The sequence below is a fragment of the Ursus americanus genome, chromosome 7, assembly GCF_024610735.1.
Source record: "Ursus americanus isolate L20-20 chromosome 7, mUrsAme1.1.p, whole genome shotgun sequence".
NCBI classification, from domain to species: domain Eukaryota; kingdom Metazoa; phylum Chordata; class Mammalia; order Carnivora; family Ursidae; genus Ursus; species Ursus americanus.
The window spans coordinates 47,063,268-47,078,310 of record NC_142133.1 but is presented as its reverse complement, the minus strand read 5'-3'; the positions used below and the strand labels follow the sequence as shown (position 1 = coordinate 47,078,310).

Here is a 15,043-nt window from a genome sequence, read left to right as displayed (position 1 = left end):
AAGAGTACACTTACCACAATGAGAACTGAGTAATGCATAGAATTGTTGCATCACTATATTGTACACATGAAACTAATATAACACTGTATGTTAATTACATTGGCATTAAAATGGAAAAAAAGATGAGTAAAATTAAAAAAAAACAACAAAATGCTTGGTTAATGAAGTATTTCAAACTCTAGAAAACAGCCCAGTTATCCAAAAGAATCCCACATCAAAGGATTTTAACTCAACAAAAGACTTCAGACAGTTATTAACATTCCCCTTTCTCAGAATTGATCCGTGTACCATGCTACTTCCTTCTCAGGAACACCTCTACTCTCCTTTTCCACCTGAATTTTAGTTATCCTTTTACAGTTTCTGTCACCCGGGGTCAACCTGAGATCCACCCAGTTGCTTAATTTTAACAAACCTATTGTCCATACTGGCAGGTTAGACACACCTTTAAGCAAAGAGGCCCTGATTCCTCTATAAAATGCTTATGAAATAAAGGTTCTGTAACCAGTATAAAATATTATATATCCGGGGTGCCTGGGTGGCACAGCGGTTGAGCATCTGCCTTCGGCTCAGGGTGTGATCCCGGCATTATGGGATCGAGCCCCACATCAGGCTCCTCTGCTATGAGCCTGCTTCTTCCTCTCCCACTCCCCCTGCTTGTGTTCCCTCTCTCGCTGGCTGTCTCTATCTCTGTCGAATAAATAAATAAAAGCTTTAAAAAAAATATTATATATCTGCAATGGTAATGCAAGGAAGATGCAGTATTTACTGTGTTTTCCCCTCTATGATATGTACTGAATTTATAACGTATCAAGTAGATATTTGGAAGAACTAAAAAAATAGGATCATTATTTAAACTCAAGAAAAACAGAAAAAGAGGTAATTTTTTAGAAAGCCATGACTTTTGATCTATCAAAGTATTTCCTCCTTCATACCTTCAACAGGTTTATGTAGACAGTCATCAGGAATAAATCCCTCGGCACGAAGAGCAATTCGACAAGCCTTCCTGACCACATTTTTTGCCTCATTTCGAAATTCTTCTAGGCGCTCTGTCACCTAGACATTGATGAATATGTATAATTAGTAATAGCAAAGTAGCAACAGTAGAAAAAAAATCTTGAAACCATAGACAAAATTCTTACCTCTTTTAACCGTATGACTTGCGCAACTTTAAATTCTTGCAGGGTGTAGGTATGACATTTTTCAATATGACAAAGTCCCATAAAACTCAAGTGATAGCATAATTCATTTATTTTAAGAAGAGCTGGTCGCAAATACTGCATGAAAATAAAAATTTGTCATTGTTTAGTTAAAAAAAAAAAAAGCCCTGGCTTTTGAAAGAATAAAAATATTTGGAAAGCAAGAATGGTTATTAAGGAAAATAGATAGCTCTATGTGTTAACTATAGCTACAACTCCAAGGTGCATCCATTAAACAGGAACACTTGGGAATTTTTTTCTAAAAGCATTCTTTGTTTTTAAAAAAAATTTAAATTCAAGTAGCCGACATATAGTACATCGTTAGTTTCAGATGTAGAGCTCAATAATTCCTCAGTTGCATGTAACACTCAGTGCTCATCACCCAGTTACCCCTCCTTTTAATGCCCATCACCCAGTTGCCCCTCCTCTCTCCCCTCTAGCAACACTTTGTTTCCTATAGTTAAGAGTGTCTCATGGTTTGTCTCCCTCTGATTATTTCCCATTCAGTTTCCTTCCCGTCCCCCATGATCCTCTGTGCTGCTTCTTACATTCCACATATGAGTGAAACCATATGATAATTGTCTTTCTCTGTTTGACTTATTTTGCTCAGCATAATACCCTCCAGTTCCATCCACGTTAATGTAAATAGTAAGTATTCATCCTTTCTGATGGCTGAGTAATACTCCATGTAGGTCTATCTATCTATCTATCTATCTATTTATCTATCTCACATCTTCTTTATCCATAAAAGCATTCTTTAAATTATCAGATTTAATTTGTTTGAATTCCTTTCTTTTCATTTTGAATATGCGTCTTATAGCTATGAAATTGAGGGCAAGTAATGGAGGACTGGGGAATGCCTTTTTTTTTTTTTTTAAAGATTTTATTTATTCATTTGAGAGAGACAGAGAGACAGAGAGAGCACACAAGCAGGAGGAGAGGCACAGGGAGAGGGAGAAGCAGACTCCTGGCTGAGCCAGCCAGGAGCCTGATATGGGGCTCAATCCCAGGACCTGGAGATCATGACCCAAGCCAAAGGCAGACGCCCAACCATCTGAGCCACCCAGGTGCCCCTGGGCAATATCTCAAATTTCACTATGTTTTATGAAAGACTACTAAGAGATTCATCGTGTTATCTTAAGGACTTTACAACGTCCAGTCACCCTGGTAATTCAGGGGCCCATCTACTGACCTAAGAGGCTACGACATAGGACAAAGGCCACTTTGAGTTTAAAATTTTTTAAAGTTAAATTTTTTTTTAAAGATTGTATTTATTTATTTGAGAGAGAGAGAGAGTGGAAGCGAGAGAGGGAACACAGCAGGGGGGAGTAAGAGAGGGAGAAGCAGGCTTCCTGCTGAGCAGGGAGCCCGATGCGGGGCTCGATCCCAGAACACTGGGATCATGAACTGAGCCGAAGGCAGATGCTTAACGACTGAGCCACCCAGGCACCCCTAAAGTTAAGTTTTTTAACTTTAGATTTTCAGGGGTGACAAGTTGCTGAAAAAGAAAATTCAGTCATCATTAAGAACCTATTTATGGGACACTTGAGTGGCTCAGTTGGTTAAGCACCCAACTCTTGATTTCAGCTCAGGTCATGATCTCAGGGTCCTGGGATTGGGCCCTGAGTCAGGCTGTGTGCTCGTTGGTGAGTCTGCTTGAAATTCTCTCTCTCTGCCCCTCCCCCTGCTCCCTCTCTTTCTCTCAAATAAATAAATAAATCTTAAAAAAAAAAAAAAGAACCTATTTATTTGTGGGCTGGAACAATGAGTGGAAGTATTTGTAAAATTATGTTACATAATATTAACTTAATCTTTCTCCACGTTACCATCATGGGTCAGAGTTCTAAGCTGTTGGCTTCTAAGACACATATTCTAACAATTTTCCACGACCATTCACCCTCACTTGTAATCTAATCAAACGAGCAGCAGTCACATTAAAAAAGTTAACATTAATTTATTGGTATGTGATTTTGATTTATATGTTATATACACCATACTATAGGACTCTTTTCCATGTGTTTCCAAAACAGGACAAATAACAGCTATTCAGACCAACATGAAACAGTGCTTTATTTATTCAAAGTACAATAAAGGGAAGTTATAATTAGAAGAGTCCTAAGTGAAGAGTTTCATGAAAAAACATCTAGGAAGTCAGATAGCCCTTAAGGTTTAATGCATGGAAGAATTTGCATGATAAAAAAAGAAGCAAAAGTTTAGAGACTAAATCTACAAATTGAAATAAGACTATATAAATTAACATGAGTATAGGAGTAGGGAAGAGAATGCAATCAAAACTTGGCAGGGAAGGCAAGGAAGTTCAGGGTACTCTGGAGAAAGTCCTTGAACCAAAAATATAAGTACATGGACCAAATGCAAGGATCCAGGTGGAGAGCAAAACTGATGATGGTCTGCCAAAATGTGAGAGAGTTTGACAGTGGAAACTTCTTGGAAGAAAAAATATGTGATCTAAGAAATTACTTTGGCTCAACTTAAATATCACCTGGCTGTCCGCATACAGGACAGTTGTGAGAGCAGCTATGAATACAAGAGAGACTGCGGGGTTTTGTTTTTGTCCCCTGTTGTTATTTCTACTAGTAAATTTCAGATAGAATCTCAGGTTCATTCTCAGGCTGCTAAATCAATAGTACCTGTCGAAGGTGAAAAGGATTACATATTAGGTTGGCAGCAGGGCTGTAAGAGGAGGAACTTGTTACTTTGATAGTTTGTTTCAATATGTAGACTGAGAAGCTATCATTTTTGTCTGTCCTGGACAGACCTACCTCAGACCTACCACCAATTCTTCTGGGAATAGAATCCCTCTTTCTTTTGGGAAACCCATTACCATGTGGTTTTGATAAGGTCAACCCCTCCCTTTCCCTAACACAGGAATGAGGAATAGGCACAAACCCAGGCCTGGTTTATCAGAGTACACCTGGCTGTGCACGGATTGGTTCAGGACTGAACACATGACCACCTGAGCCAATCAGTGTTCTCTCCAGCATCTCAGCAAAAGGCACTCTTCTCACTCAAAGAGCCCGCTGTAACTAGAGCGGCAGGGGGTGCCCATGTAAGAGCCCAAGTAAGAATGAAACAGAAATACAGAACTGAAAGATGAAGAGAAAGAGGAAAAACTAATATGAAAACTTCTGAATTCAGCCATGCATAAACGTATGTTCACCACTTGAACTTCCTTATTATTTGAGCTTTTGTTTGTTGTTGCTGAAGCTCATTGAAATTGACTTTCTGCCAGTTGCACTGAAATGAGCGTTAATACTTTCAGTGGTAGAAAATCATTGTTATTAATCTGCGGGTTGGTCACTGGGTCAGAAAGCCCATAGGGAAACAGAGATCAGGGCCTTTGGAAGATAAGTGCAGAAGAGCCGTGTTTATGTAAAAATCTAAGAAAAATCAAGGCCATGCTGAGGCACAACGTCTTTGGTTGGAATGCAGGAATCCATTGGATTTACTAATCTTGCCTTCACCACACGACTACAACTTTAATTTGCCCTAACCTCAGTTAACAGAACATTTGGGTGATCTGAGCAATTTGACACTTAGAGAGCCCACTGGAGCTATATAGCTCATGTCCCAGCCAGAGGATGTGGGCTCGAGTTCTCATGTACATTTCTGACCCAGAATAGAAAGGGCTACAGTAAAAGGTACATCCCTTCTTAAGCGGAGGAATGGTTATACAGATCTATGAAATTAAAAGCGGTCTGTTTGCAAAGGGATGGCTGACTAAAAATAAAAAATGGAAAGATTTTAATTACAAAGTAACATTCAAATTAAAATAAATAAATGACAGTGTTTGAAAATGTGAAAACTAAAAAAAAAAAAAATTGCCTGAAAGTATCACGTGCAAGAAAATTACACATTATTTAAACCAGCAGGTTAAAACCAGGTGCATCATTAAATAATATTGAAAAATTAATATTAAACACACACTTAAGTCTAAAGAAAAGTGAAACCTGGAAATATAGGAGACTAGAAGACACTTGAATTCTACAAAACATTAAAGAAAAATTAATACCAAATCTTCATAAACTCTTTCAAAAAACAGAAGGAATATTTTCCAACTCATTCTATAAAACCAGACAAAGACAAGAAAAAAAAAAACCCATAGACCAGTCTTCCTTATGAATATCATGAAAATATCATTAACATAATACTAGCAAACCAAATAAAACAATAAAGGGATTATATACCATGACCAAATATGATTTATCCCAGGGATACAAAGTTGGTTTAGTATCCAAAGGTCAATTATTGTAACAAATCATATTATTATAATAAAGGGCAAAAACTGCATGATAATCTCAATAGATGCAGGAAAACATGTGATAGAATCATCATGGCTTCATGATAGAAACATTCAACAAACTAGGAATAGAAAGAAACATCCTTATAGCATCATGCTTGATGATGAAAGACTGAAAGCTTTCCTTCTAAGATCAGGAACAAGACAAGGATTTCTGCTTTTGCCACTTCTATTCAGAAGGTTCTAGCCAGGGAACATAGGCAAGAAAATTAAAAATCATCCAGATTGGAAAGGAATCATAAAACAATATCTATTTGCAGATGACTTATTCTTGTTCACAGAGTATCCAAGGAATACACACACACACACACACACACACACACACACCATACTAATAGAATCAGTAATAAATTCTGCAAGGTTTCAGAAAATAGGCTCCATACACAAAAATCAACGGTATTACTATATATATCAAATATATAACAAATATATTATTTATATAATGTACTATATATTTATATATGAGATGAACAATCCAAAATGAAATTTTAAAAATTTCATTAAAATTTCATTTTAAAAATTCCACTTATAATAAGTAACAAAAACAATAAAATATTTAGGAATAAATTTAACAAATGAAGTATAAAACATACTCTGAAAACTACAAAACATTGTTGAAAGACCTGAAGAAGACCTGAATAAATGGGAAGGCATTGTATGTTCATAGTGTAAAACATACTCTGAAAACTACAATATGTTGTTGAAAGAATTGAAGAAGACCTGAATAAATGGGAAGGCATTGTATATTCACAGACCAGAAGTTAATATTGTTAAGATGGCAATACTCTCTAAATTGATCTGTAGATTTAAAGCAATCCCTATCAAAATCCCAACTTGCTTCTTTGCACAAATTGACAAGATTATCTTAAAATTCATGTGGAAATTCAAGGGGCCCAGAAGACATACACTCCCAATTTCAAAACTTAAAATGCAGATCATCAAAATTAAGAACTTTTGTGCTTCAAAGGATACAATAAAGAAAGTGAAAAGACAACCCATGAAGTGGGAGAAAATTTTTGCAAGTCATATAACGGATAAGGGACTTGTGTCCAGAATATATAAGTAACACTTACAATTCAATAGTAAAATGAAAATAACCCAATTAAGAAATGGGATAGGCTGGTGATGGGTAGTGAGGAGGGCACGTATTGCATGGTGCACTGGGTGTTATACACAACTAATAAATCATCGAACTTTACATCAAAAACCAGGGATGTACTGTATGGTGACTAACATAATATAATAAAAAAAATTAAAAAAAAAAGAAATGGGTAAAGTATCTGAATATACAGTTCTCCAGATAAGATATACAAATGCTCAATAGGCACATGAAAAGATGCTCAAGCCACTAGGGAAAGATAAACCAAAACCACAATGAGATACCACTTCACAAGCAGTAGGAATGGCTATAATGAAAAAGATATAATGGTGAAAACAGAGACAAACCAAAGCCCTCATTTGCTGTTGGTGGGAATTTAAAATTGTGCAGTAGCTTTGGAAATTTGTTTTGCAGGTCCTCAAAAGGTTAAACATAGAGTTACTGGTGACTCAGTAATTCTACTCTTAGGCATATACCCAAGAGAAATGAAAACATACATCCAGACAAACACTTGTACACAAATGTTCATAGCAGTATTAGCCAAAAAGTGGAAGCAATCCAAATATCCATCAGTAATAGATAGGTGGATCCATAAAATATGTATATCCATACAATGGCATATTATTTGCCAATAAAAAGAAAAGCTATGCTATAACATAGATGAATGTTGAAAACATTATGCTAAGTGAAAAAAAGCCAGCCACAAAGAACCACATATTGTACAGTTCTATTTATATGGGATGAATAGAATAGGCCAATAAAGACAAAAAGTAGATTAGCGGTTGCCTAAAGCTGGGGAGGGGATTGGGAGGAGTTGGGGAGAAATGTACAGTGATCACTAATGGGTAATGGGTTTCTTTTTTGGAGTGATGAAAATGTTCTAAAATTGACTGTGGTAATGGTTGATCAATTCTATGAGTATAATAAAACCACTGACTGGTATACTTTAAATGGGTGAATCATACAGTACATTAATTATATTTCAATAAAGTTGTTAAAAGGAAACATAGGCACAGGTGCCAATAAGGTTCATTACTAAAAAGAAATCATGAAAAGAAATATTTCAAGGATAGCTCCATATTTGTCCCTTTCACCTAGTCTAGGCCAATCAGCCCTCCTAATTAACTAATTGTAAATATAAGAGTAGTGGTAATTGTGGGGGTAATTATAACATCTAATAGATATTTAAACCAATACAATGGGTCTCTTATTTAGGTCAATCTAAGTTTAAATGGATGAGAACTTTATAGTCTGCTAGGGCTACATTTAAGAGAAGATATTATCAAGGTCAAGCACTGTTGGTATGAATGGTGGACAGAGAGAAGGACAACCTCAGCGCATAAGAGAACAAGCCTTAAGGATCAATAGAAGTAATCTCAGAGACGAATACAGGAAGAACTATTTTATGTACCTAGTAAGAAACTTATGACATGTATAGTGCCCAAGACATGGTGAAGATAAAAGGTAGTAAAATAGGTTCAAATGACCGATGGATCCTTAAAGAAATGAGAGGTCTAGAAGTTGAGTCTGATACCAAGAAGGACTAGAATATTGTCTACAACCCAGAATGCCTGATGAGATGGATGACCTGAGGTAGTACTTCTCATACATTTGTTTTGCACTAATATCTCTATTAGCCCTATTCCTTTAATGTTCCTTTGTGACTGACATCTTGATTATGATCTTCCAGATTAGCAATGAAAGTGGAAGAAATGAGCAGTAAAAAGCAAACTTGAAGCTTCTGATTTGAGAGGGTGGGGACTCAGTGTCACAGAAATAGACAGCTAAGGATCATGACAGTAATGGTAATTCCAGTTCATTCCCACGGGGCAAGAAGAAAACTTGCAATGCAAGTTAAAATTCAGTGAGTGGGTAGAGATTTAAAATATAGCCACACACCTTTTAACAGTTCTTTTTCCATGATTACCCCATCCTGCAAAGTAAATATTAAAATTTTCCCTTCTGTCTGAATCCATGGTAGAGGAAAGCATATGATACATTGAGAGGTACTGGCCCATGAAAACAAGCCCCCAGATTATTTTGGACCATAGAGTCCAGAGTCACTCAAAGATGAGAGGAGGTAATAAGGGTTACCAGCCCACTCTGCTTAAGAGGATATGCCATTTTCCTATTCAACAACAAAGGGAGCCACGAATCCAAACCCCTGAGGCTGCTTCTAACTGAAGGGGGCCTGTGCAACTCTCTTCTTATACTTTTGCATTCTGCAACCCTAGTTAAAATGTGAAAACTAAGCTAGACTGCCATGACAAGACAGAATGAAAGAACAAGACAGAAAGAAAATTGTGAATTCTCTTAAAAAGATGAAATATTCGATTTCAAGGACAGTCTATACCAATACCTGTAATAGATTCACACTTTGTTTTCTGTAATTCTTTAACATATGATTAATAGGGGTGCCTGGGTGGCTCAGTCAGTAAAGCAGCTGCTTTCGGCTCAGGTCATGATCTCAGGGTCCTGGGATCGAGTCCTGTATCAGGCTCCCTGCTCAGTGAGGAGTCTGCTTCTCCCTCTCCCTCTGCCTGCCACTCCGCCTATCTGCGCTCTCTATCTCGTCAAATAAATAAATAAAAATTTTTTAAAAAGTATGATTAATAAATACGTACATGATTAATGATGAACAGATTTTTCTGTAGAGATTTTCGACATCCACTGATTTTCTTGGAACGGACATTCTTCTTCCACACATTAAAAGCCTTCCATTTCCGGAAAAGTGCAAATATGGGAATCTTAGTGAGTTCTCTATGATATAGATATTCCTGTTCCCATCGATCAATTTCGATATATTCAAGTTCTTCATTATAAATATGCGTGACTGCTTTTTTGCTAATAGTATAGTAGTCATTTTTATTGATGTTCTCATAACTTACAACTCTATGAAGAAATAAAAATTAAGGCAAGTGAATAAAAGTAGTCAATACAAAATTAAGCAATTGAATTACTTTTGTGTTCTAAAAAGATAAAACATTTCTGAAAAAACAAATATTATTTAAAAATTTAAAAATGTAGGGGCGCCTGGGTGGCATAGCAGTTAAGCGTCTGCCTTCACGCTCAGGGTGTGATCCCGGCGTTATGGGATCGAGCCCCGCGTCAGGCTCCTCTGCTATGAGCCTGCTTCTTCCTCTCCCGCTCCCCCTGCTTGTGTTCCCTCTCTTGCTGGCTGTCTCTGTCAAATAAATAAATAAAATCTTTAAAAAAAAAAATTTAAAAATTTAAAAAAATTCTAACAAACTATTTTTAGATTGAATACTCAAGAAAAGAAGGGGGAAGATGTTTTTAAAAAAATAGTTGGGCTTATTTTAGGTCTTAAAGGTTTCACAACTTTGGCAATATGTTTGACAATTTCTGTTACATAATTTGTACAGAAACAAGTCAATTATAGATTTTTAAAACGTAATAGCCCTATATAAAAGCTACCTGAAAATAAGTTATTATTATTAGTTCTTTAGAAACTCTTCAATAATAATAGCGTAAAGGAGTTTTACACTACCCAGTATTGAGAAAATTATGAGAAAGAACAAAGCAAGAAAAGATGAATTAGGTAAGATTCAAATCAAGACCCAGATTAAGCAAAGGCGAAGAAATTTATCACAGAACAAAATAAGTATTGTTGAGACATTGTTTCAAGATATTCCTCTTTCAACTGTCATCAAGGGCATTCCTCAACCTTCTGCATAACAGAAACAGATCAAATGAAGAAAAGCAAGAGAAATAAAGACAGGAGTAAAGATGGGAGAAGGAAACAATGAGTATAGAATGGGCTGATTCTTTAAAATTTCTTAAAACAAGAACTTGCCTACAGGCACAAAGATTTTTTTTAAATAATTTTAGCTATAACATTAAAATACTGGATGCAACTTAAATATTCAATAATACACCTGTGAAACATATTGTGATATAGGAAGTTACTAAGATATATTTTAAAATTTAGGAAAATGAAATGTATAAAGATTCTCCGGTACTTTAGAATAATAAGATAATGGTTAACTGCAAAACAAAACCCCAAATTGTTTTTATGCTAAAACTATGCAAAAATTATATGTACTAACAAAGATTAGACAGGAACACTCCAGTGAAAATCAATTGTTTCCCTTGTCGATGTTCTCTCCTGATCCTTAGCTCTGCATTTTGAATATGGAATTCATGGCCCTTTAGTTGGGTCACCTGTGAAATCCCTGAAATTGTTGTGTGTATACAAATTTATGTACACATGTATAATAACTTTTTCAGAAATTGGAACAAGATTCTCATATGTTTTGGGTCTGCTAATCAAAAAACTAAAAACCATTGGAATAAATCACTTTAGTTTTTAATTTCTATTTTTGTTTAATAAAACTTAATAAGAAAAATATTTTTATAATTAGGGCATACAGGACCAGAATGAAAAAAAAGTGAAAACCAAAACCACCCCACCAAGACCTGTTCATGTGAGCACGGAAGGAGAGCCTGGGGTGCTGATGGTGGTGTGGTGGAGAGGAAGAGTCTAGAAGGTCACTCTGCTGTTTAAGTGCTGTTACAGAAAAACATCAACTTGCTCAGCTTTTACGAATCTAATTCTACTAACTCTTTGTGTTCTAATTAACATTTCACATCAGAACTGTCTGGGAAAATGCCAGATATTACATGTTGCAGGTGAGATAAACGGAAAACATTTTTTTTTCCCTTTTTTCTTTGCCTATAGCTGAAGACATAATTAGGACATTCTCAGGCTGATTCTCTACAAAATGTGAAATTTTAGCTTGTCTCTTAAACTATAGTCAACTTCAGATATTTCATTAATATCAGTTATCAAACCAACCTAAAGACAAATCAAGCAGCTCACCAAGGGCCTTGGTGCGTGTTTAGAAAACTTGCTCTGCATTGGTCTATCTGCTACTAAAGACCTTTCTAGAAGGTGGCAGGTGTGGTCCATGATGCTGAATTCTAACTTATTGGTGCTCAGTGCCACTTAGAAATATTTTTTATTGACAGTTTACTATCTAAGATCCTCATTCTCGAACCCCTAAACCTTTTCCTCCACTATACATTTCTACTCTGCACTGAACGAAAGAACACATGCTAGTCTTTTTCAAATACTGGATCGTCAGCATCAAAATCATCTGGGGTGCTTATTAAGAATCTAGATTTCTGGGTCCAACACAGAATCAGAATCTTTATGAGACTCAAGACTGTAGTTCCACAAGCTCCCTGGAAGATTCTGCTACACAGTAACCTTTGTGAACCACTGAACTTTATTCAAAAACAACCAACAAAAACAAAGTGGTCACAAGGTGAGCTCTCTCTTCACTTGAAAATCATCACATTTGTGTACTCCCACCCCAGCCCCTGAGCCTATCTCATGGTTTTCTTCAGAGAGAGAGAGAGAGAGAGGTTTCACTCCACTCTTTTCTAACCTTCCTGGCTTTTGGCTACTTTTTCCTCTCCATCTAAAAATGTGCAGAACTTCTCTTTAACTTGTAGAAAGCTTCCCTTTAGCTTGTAGAATGCTTTTTCTTGACCCTGCAGCCCATTTAACGTAAAATCCCATGTATTCTTCCTTCTCTTAAACTTCCTTTACAATGGTGTGTATTGGTGGGCCATATCCCTCCCATCCATTCCTTCCTAAAGTTTCCAAAAACCAATCTTGTTTCTCATAACTCTAACAAAATTATCCTCTCACAGATGGCAGGGACTTCCTTCAAGGCCAACTCTGTTGGTAGATAGAAGGGGCAGCAGGGTCAAGGAAAGCTTTGCAAAAACTAAGAGGGCCTATGCACAGTTCTCTGTAATCCTATTCTTAGACTTTCCAGTTCGTTACTGAGGGGTTTACTCCTCAGATACACTCCTTGGGCCTCTGCCCTTCACTCCACACACTCTGCCTCCAACCACGCATACATTTCAGGAACTAATCACCACCCCTATGCTGACAACTGCCTGGTCAGCATTGCTTGGCATCCAGGATTCAGCCTTCAACTTCGGCTGCTTCTTGGATAGTTGCTTTGGATTTTTCTTTCAGCAAAGTCTTTCTTTGAGGAAATGATATAACAATTTACTTTAAGACTTAAAAAGAGAACTTCATTTGTTCAAGTGCTGTGCTATAAAATTCCTACTTTGCTGATAAACTAGACGGCTTTAGGATCTAATCAACTAAACCGACCCTTAGTTAACTAATCAGGACGAGATGCACATCTTAAATAAGATTACATTTTACTATGTTTTACTGGGAAAAAAAAATTTCTGGAGTGTATTCTTGCTGTTCAATGTAGAACCAGGTCAATTTATTTTACTGTAAAACCTGTATCTGTTCATCTAAAATGAAACTTGGACTCTTAAGGCTTCTTTTAACTTCAAAAGCATGTATGTCTTAGTTGAGAGACTCATATGGACTAAGGGAATCCCACGACCGTGTGGTAGGTCATAAATTTTCCTTGCTATTGTTCATTTCAGTTTTAACTCAAACTGTGCCTACCCTAGTAGGTTCTAAAAAATGTTAATTTCTTCTCCTAGATTTTCCAAAACAATAAGATCTCGATGTGAGTTGTTATTTAAAACAGGAGCTCTATCTGTGACTGAAAATGCTTCTGTTCCTCTTTAAACCAGTCTACCAAGACTAATAGTGCAGAAACATGGTTTGTCTCCTGCTCAAGAACTTTAAATAGCCTCCTACTGCTTATATCATCAAATTCAAATTATTCTGCCAGCGGTTTGGGCACTCTCCCCTTGTTTTATATTAGTTTCTTCTTTGTCTCACAAATTGCCCTTTCTCATCGGGCTGATTCGTCATATCCACCTTAGGCCATGTTTGAACACATACATACGTCTTTGTTCACCCTGTTCTCTTTTCCTATCTCTTTCAAGTTTCTGATTTCTATAAGCAAAAAAGTAATTACCTGCTTTAAGATAGTGAGATGTATTAGATAAGTTCATATGGCCCTATGCAAATCTAAGTTCTCTTATTATTTTCATAATTATACAGTTTTAATTGTTATGATTTGAGCATATTTATTGGGTGAAGATAAGCAAGCAACTGCCTGGAAAGAAATTAGCCATTTCCTATGATCTGCAATTATAAACCTCAATTTATTTGATGATGGTAATATCATGAATCAGTAGGGGTTTAGATCTAACCTAGAGAAGAGAAATGGTTTACTTGGCTTCTGATTCGATTAACCAGAAATGGTAAAATACCTGATAAGGAACTCCTTTTTACCTAGAATATTAAACAAAAGCATAACTAAGAAGAAACTTCCAAATTTCTGCAATAAGAGAGTACTCTAGGGCCAATGGTTCTCAGTGTATGGTCCCTGGAACAGCAGAATCAGCATCACATGGGAATTGCAATTTCCCAGACTATCTTCCCCACCAACTGAATCAGAAACTCCACAGGTTTTAACAAGTCCTGTAGGGCTTGCTTGAGAACCACTGCTCCAAGTCCATGGTGTGCAATACTGAGTTGAATACTAGAATCATCTGGTGAGTTTTAAAGAAATACTGTTGCTCAAGCCCCACCACAAATCAATCAAATAATGTCCTGGAGTAGAGGCTGGGTGATTCTCATTAGCAGCCACGGCTGAGAACCACTCTTCTAGGTTCTTGAAATTTTTGTATGAAATGAAATCATTACCCATTAAATTGTCAGGGCTCCAGAACAGTGCCAAGACATGTGTATGTGTGTGTTTGAAGGAAGGGTAAGGAGACAAGATGAAGCTGAGCATTTTTGATGAGTCCAAGTGAAAATATGAGGGGTCTTTAATGTTTCCATGTGCTGACTGAAATTTGACTCATCAGATTTATTTTTTTTAATTTATTTGACAAACAGAGAGAGAGAGAGAGAGAGAGAGAGAGAGAGAGCAGGGGGAGCTGCAGAGGGAGAAGGAGAAGCAGGCTCTCCATTGAGCAGGGAGCATAACTCAGGGCTCAATCCCAGGACCCCAGGATCACGACCCAAGCTGATGGCAGATGCCTCACGGACTGAGCCAGCAAGGCACCCTGTGACTCATCAGAATTAAATTTCTTCATGGACTAGCCCAAGCACACTGTCATTGTGTTAGGCAACCTGGCAAGTTTTCTGATTACATGGCTTCAAGATGATCTGTTACTCCACAGCACCTGTATCCCTCACTATAAAGTCTTCTGTAATCGTGACTTCACACAGAAACCACAATGCTGTCATTTGAGAAAGCACCAAGCTAACATCCATCTGTGTTTCAGGGCTAGGCTGCTAAACAGGTAATCTCACTGAAAGCACAGGATAGCTTTGGTTTGAAATTTTTAAAGCTTCCTTAAAAAAATACTTTTAACATAACAGGCTTAGGAACCATCTAAGAACCAACTTGATCAATTAGAAAGTAATATGGCCTGAGCTGAGCACAGATGATTATGCGGTCCTCACATAACTATGTTTCACAGAGTCCTAATCACCACACATATCCC

The 15,043-nt window shown here is 36.9% G+C and overlaps 1 protein-coding gene across 1 annotated transcript in view; it reads right to left on the bottom strand.

The window, feature by feature from the left end:
* Window positions 1–15,043, bottom strand: part of DNAH6 (dynein axonemal heavy chain 6) — a 207,965-nt gene that overhangs the window by 166,298 nt on the left and 26,624 nt on the right. Inside the window, exons 5-7 of the mRNA XM_045808809.2 lie at window positions 9,238–9,505; window positions 1,140–1,274; window positions 933–1,053 (exon numbers count right to left, since the gene is read on the bottom strand). Coding sequence (XP_045664765.2) covers window positions 933–1,053; window positions 1,140–1,274; window positions 9,238–9,505 — 524 coding nt within the window. The remainder of the gene's footprint in view (window positions 1–932; window positions 1,054–1,139; window positions 1,275–9,237; window positions 9,506–15,043) is intronic.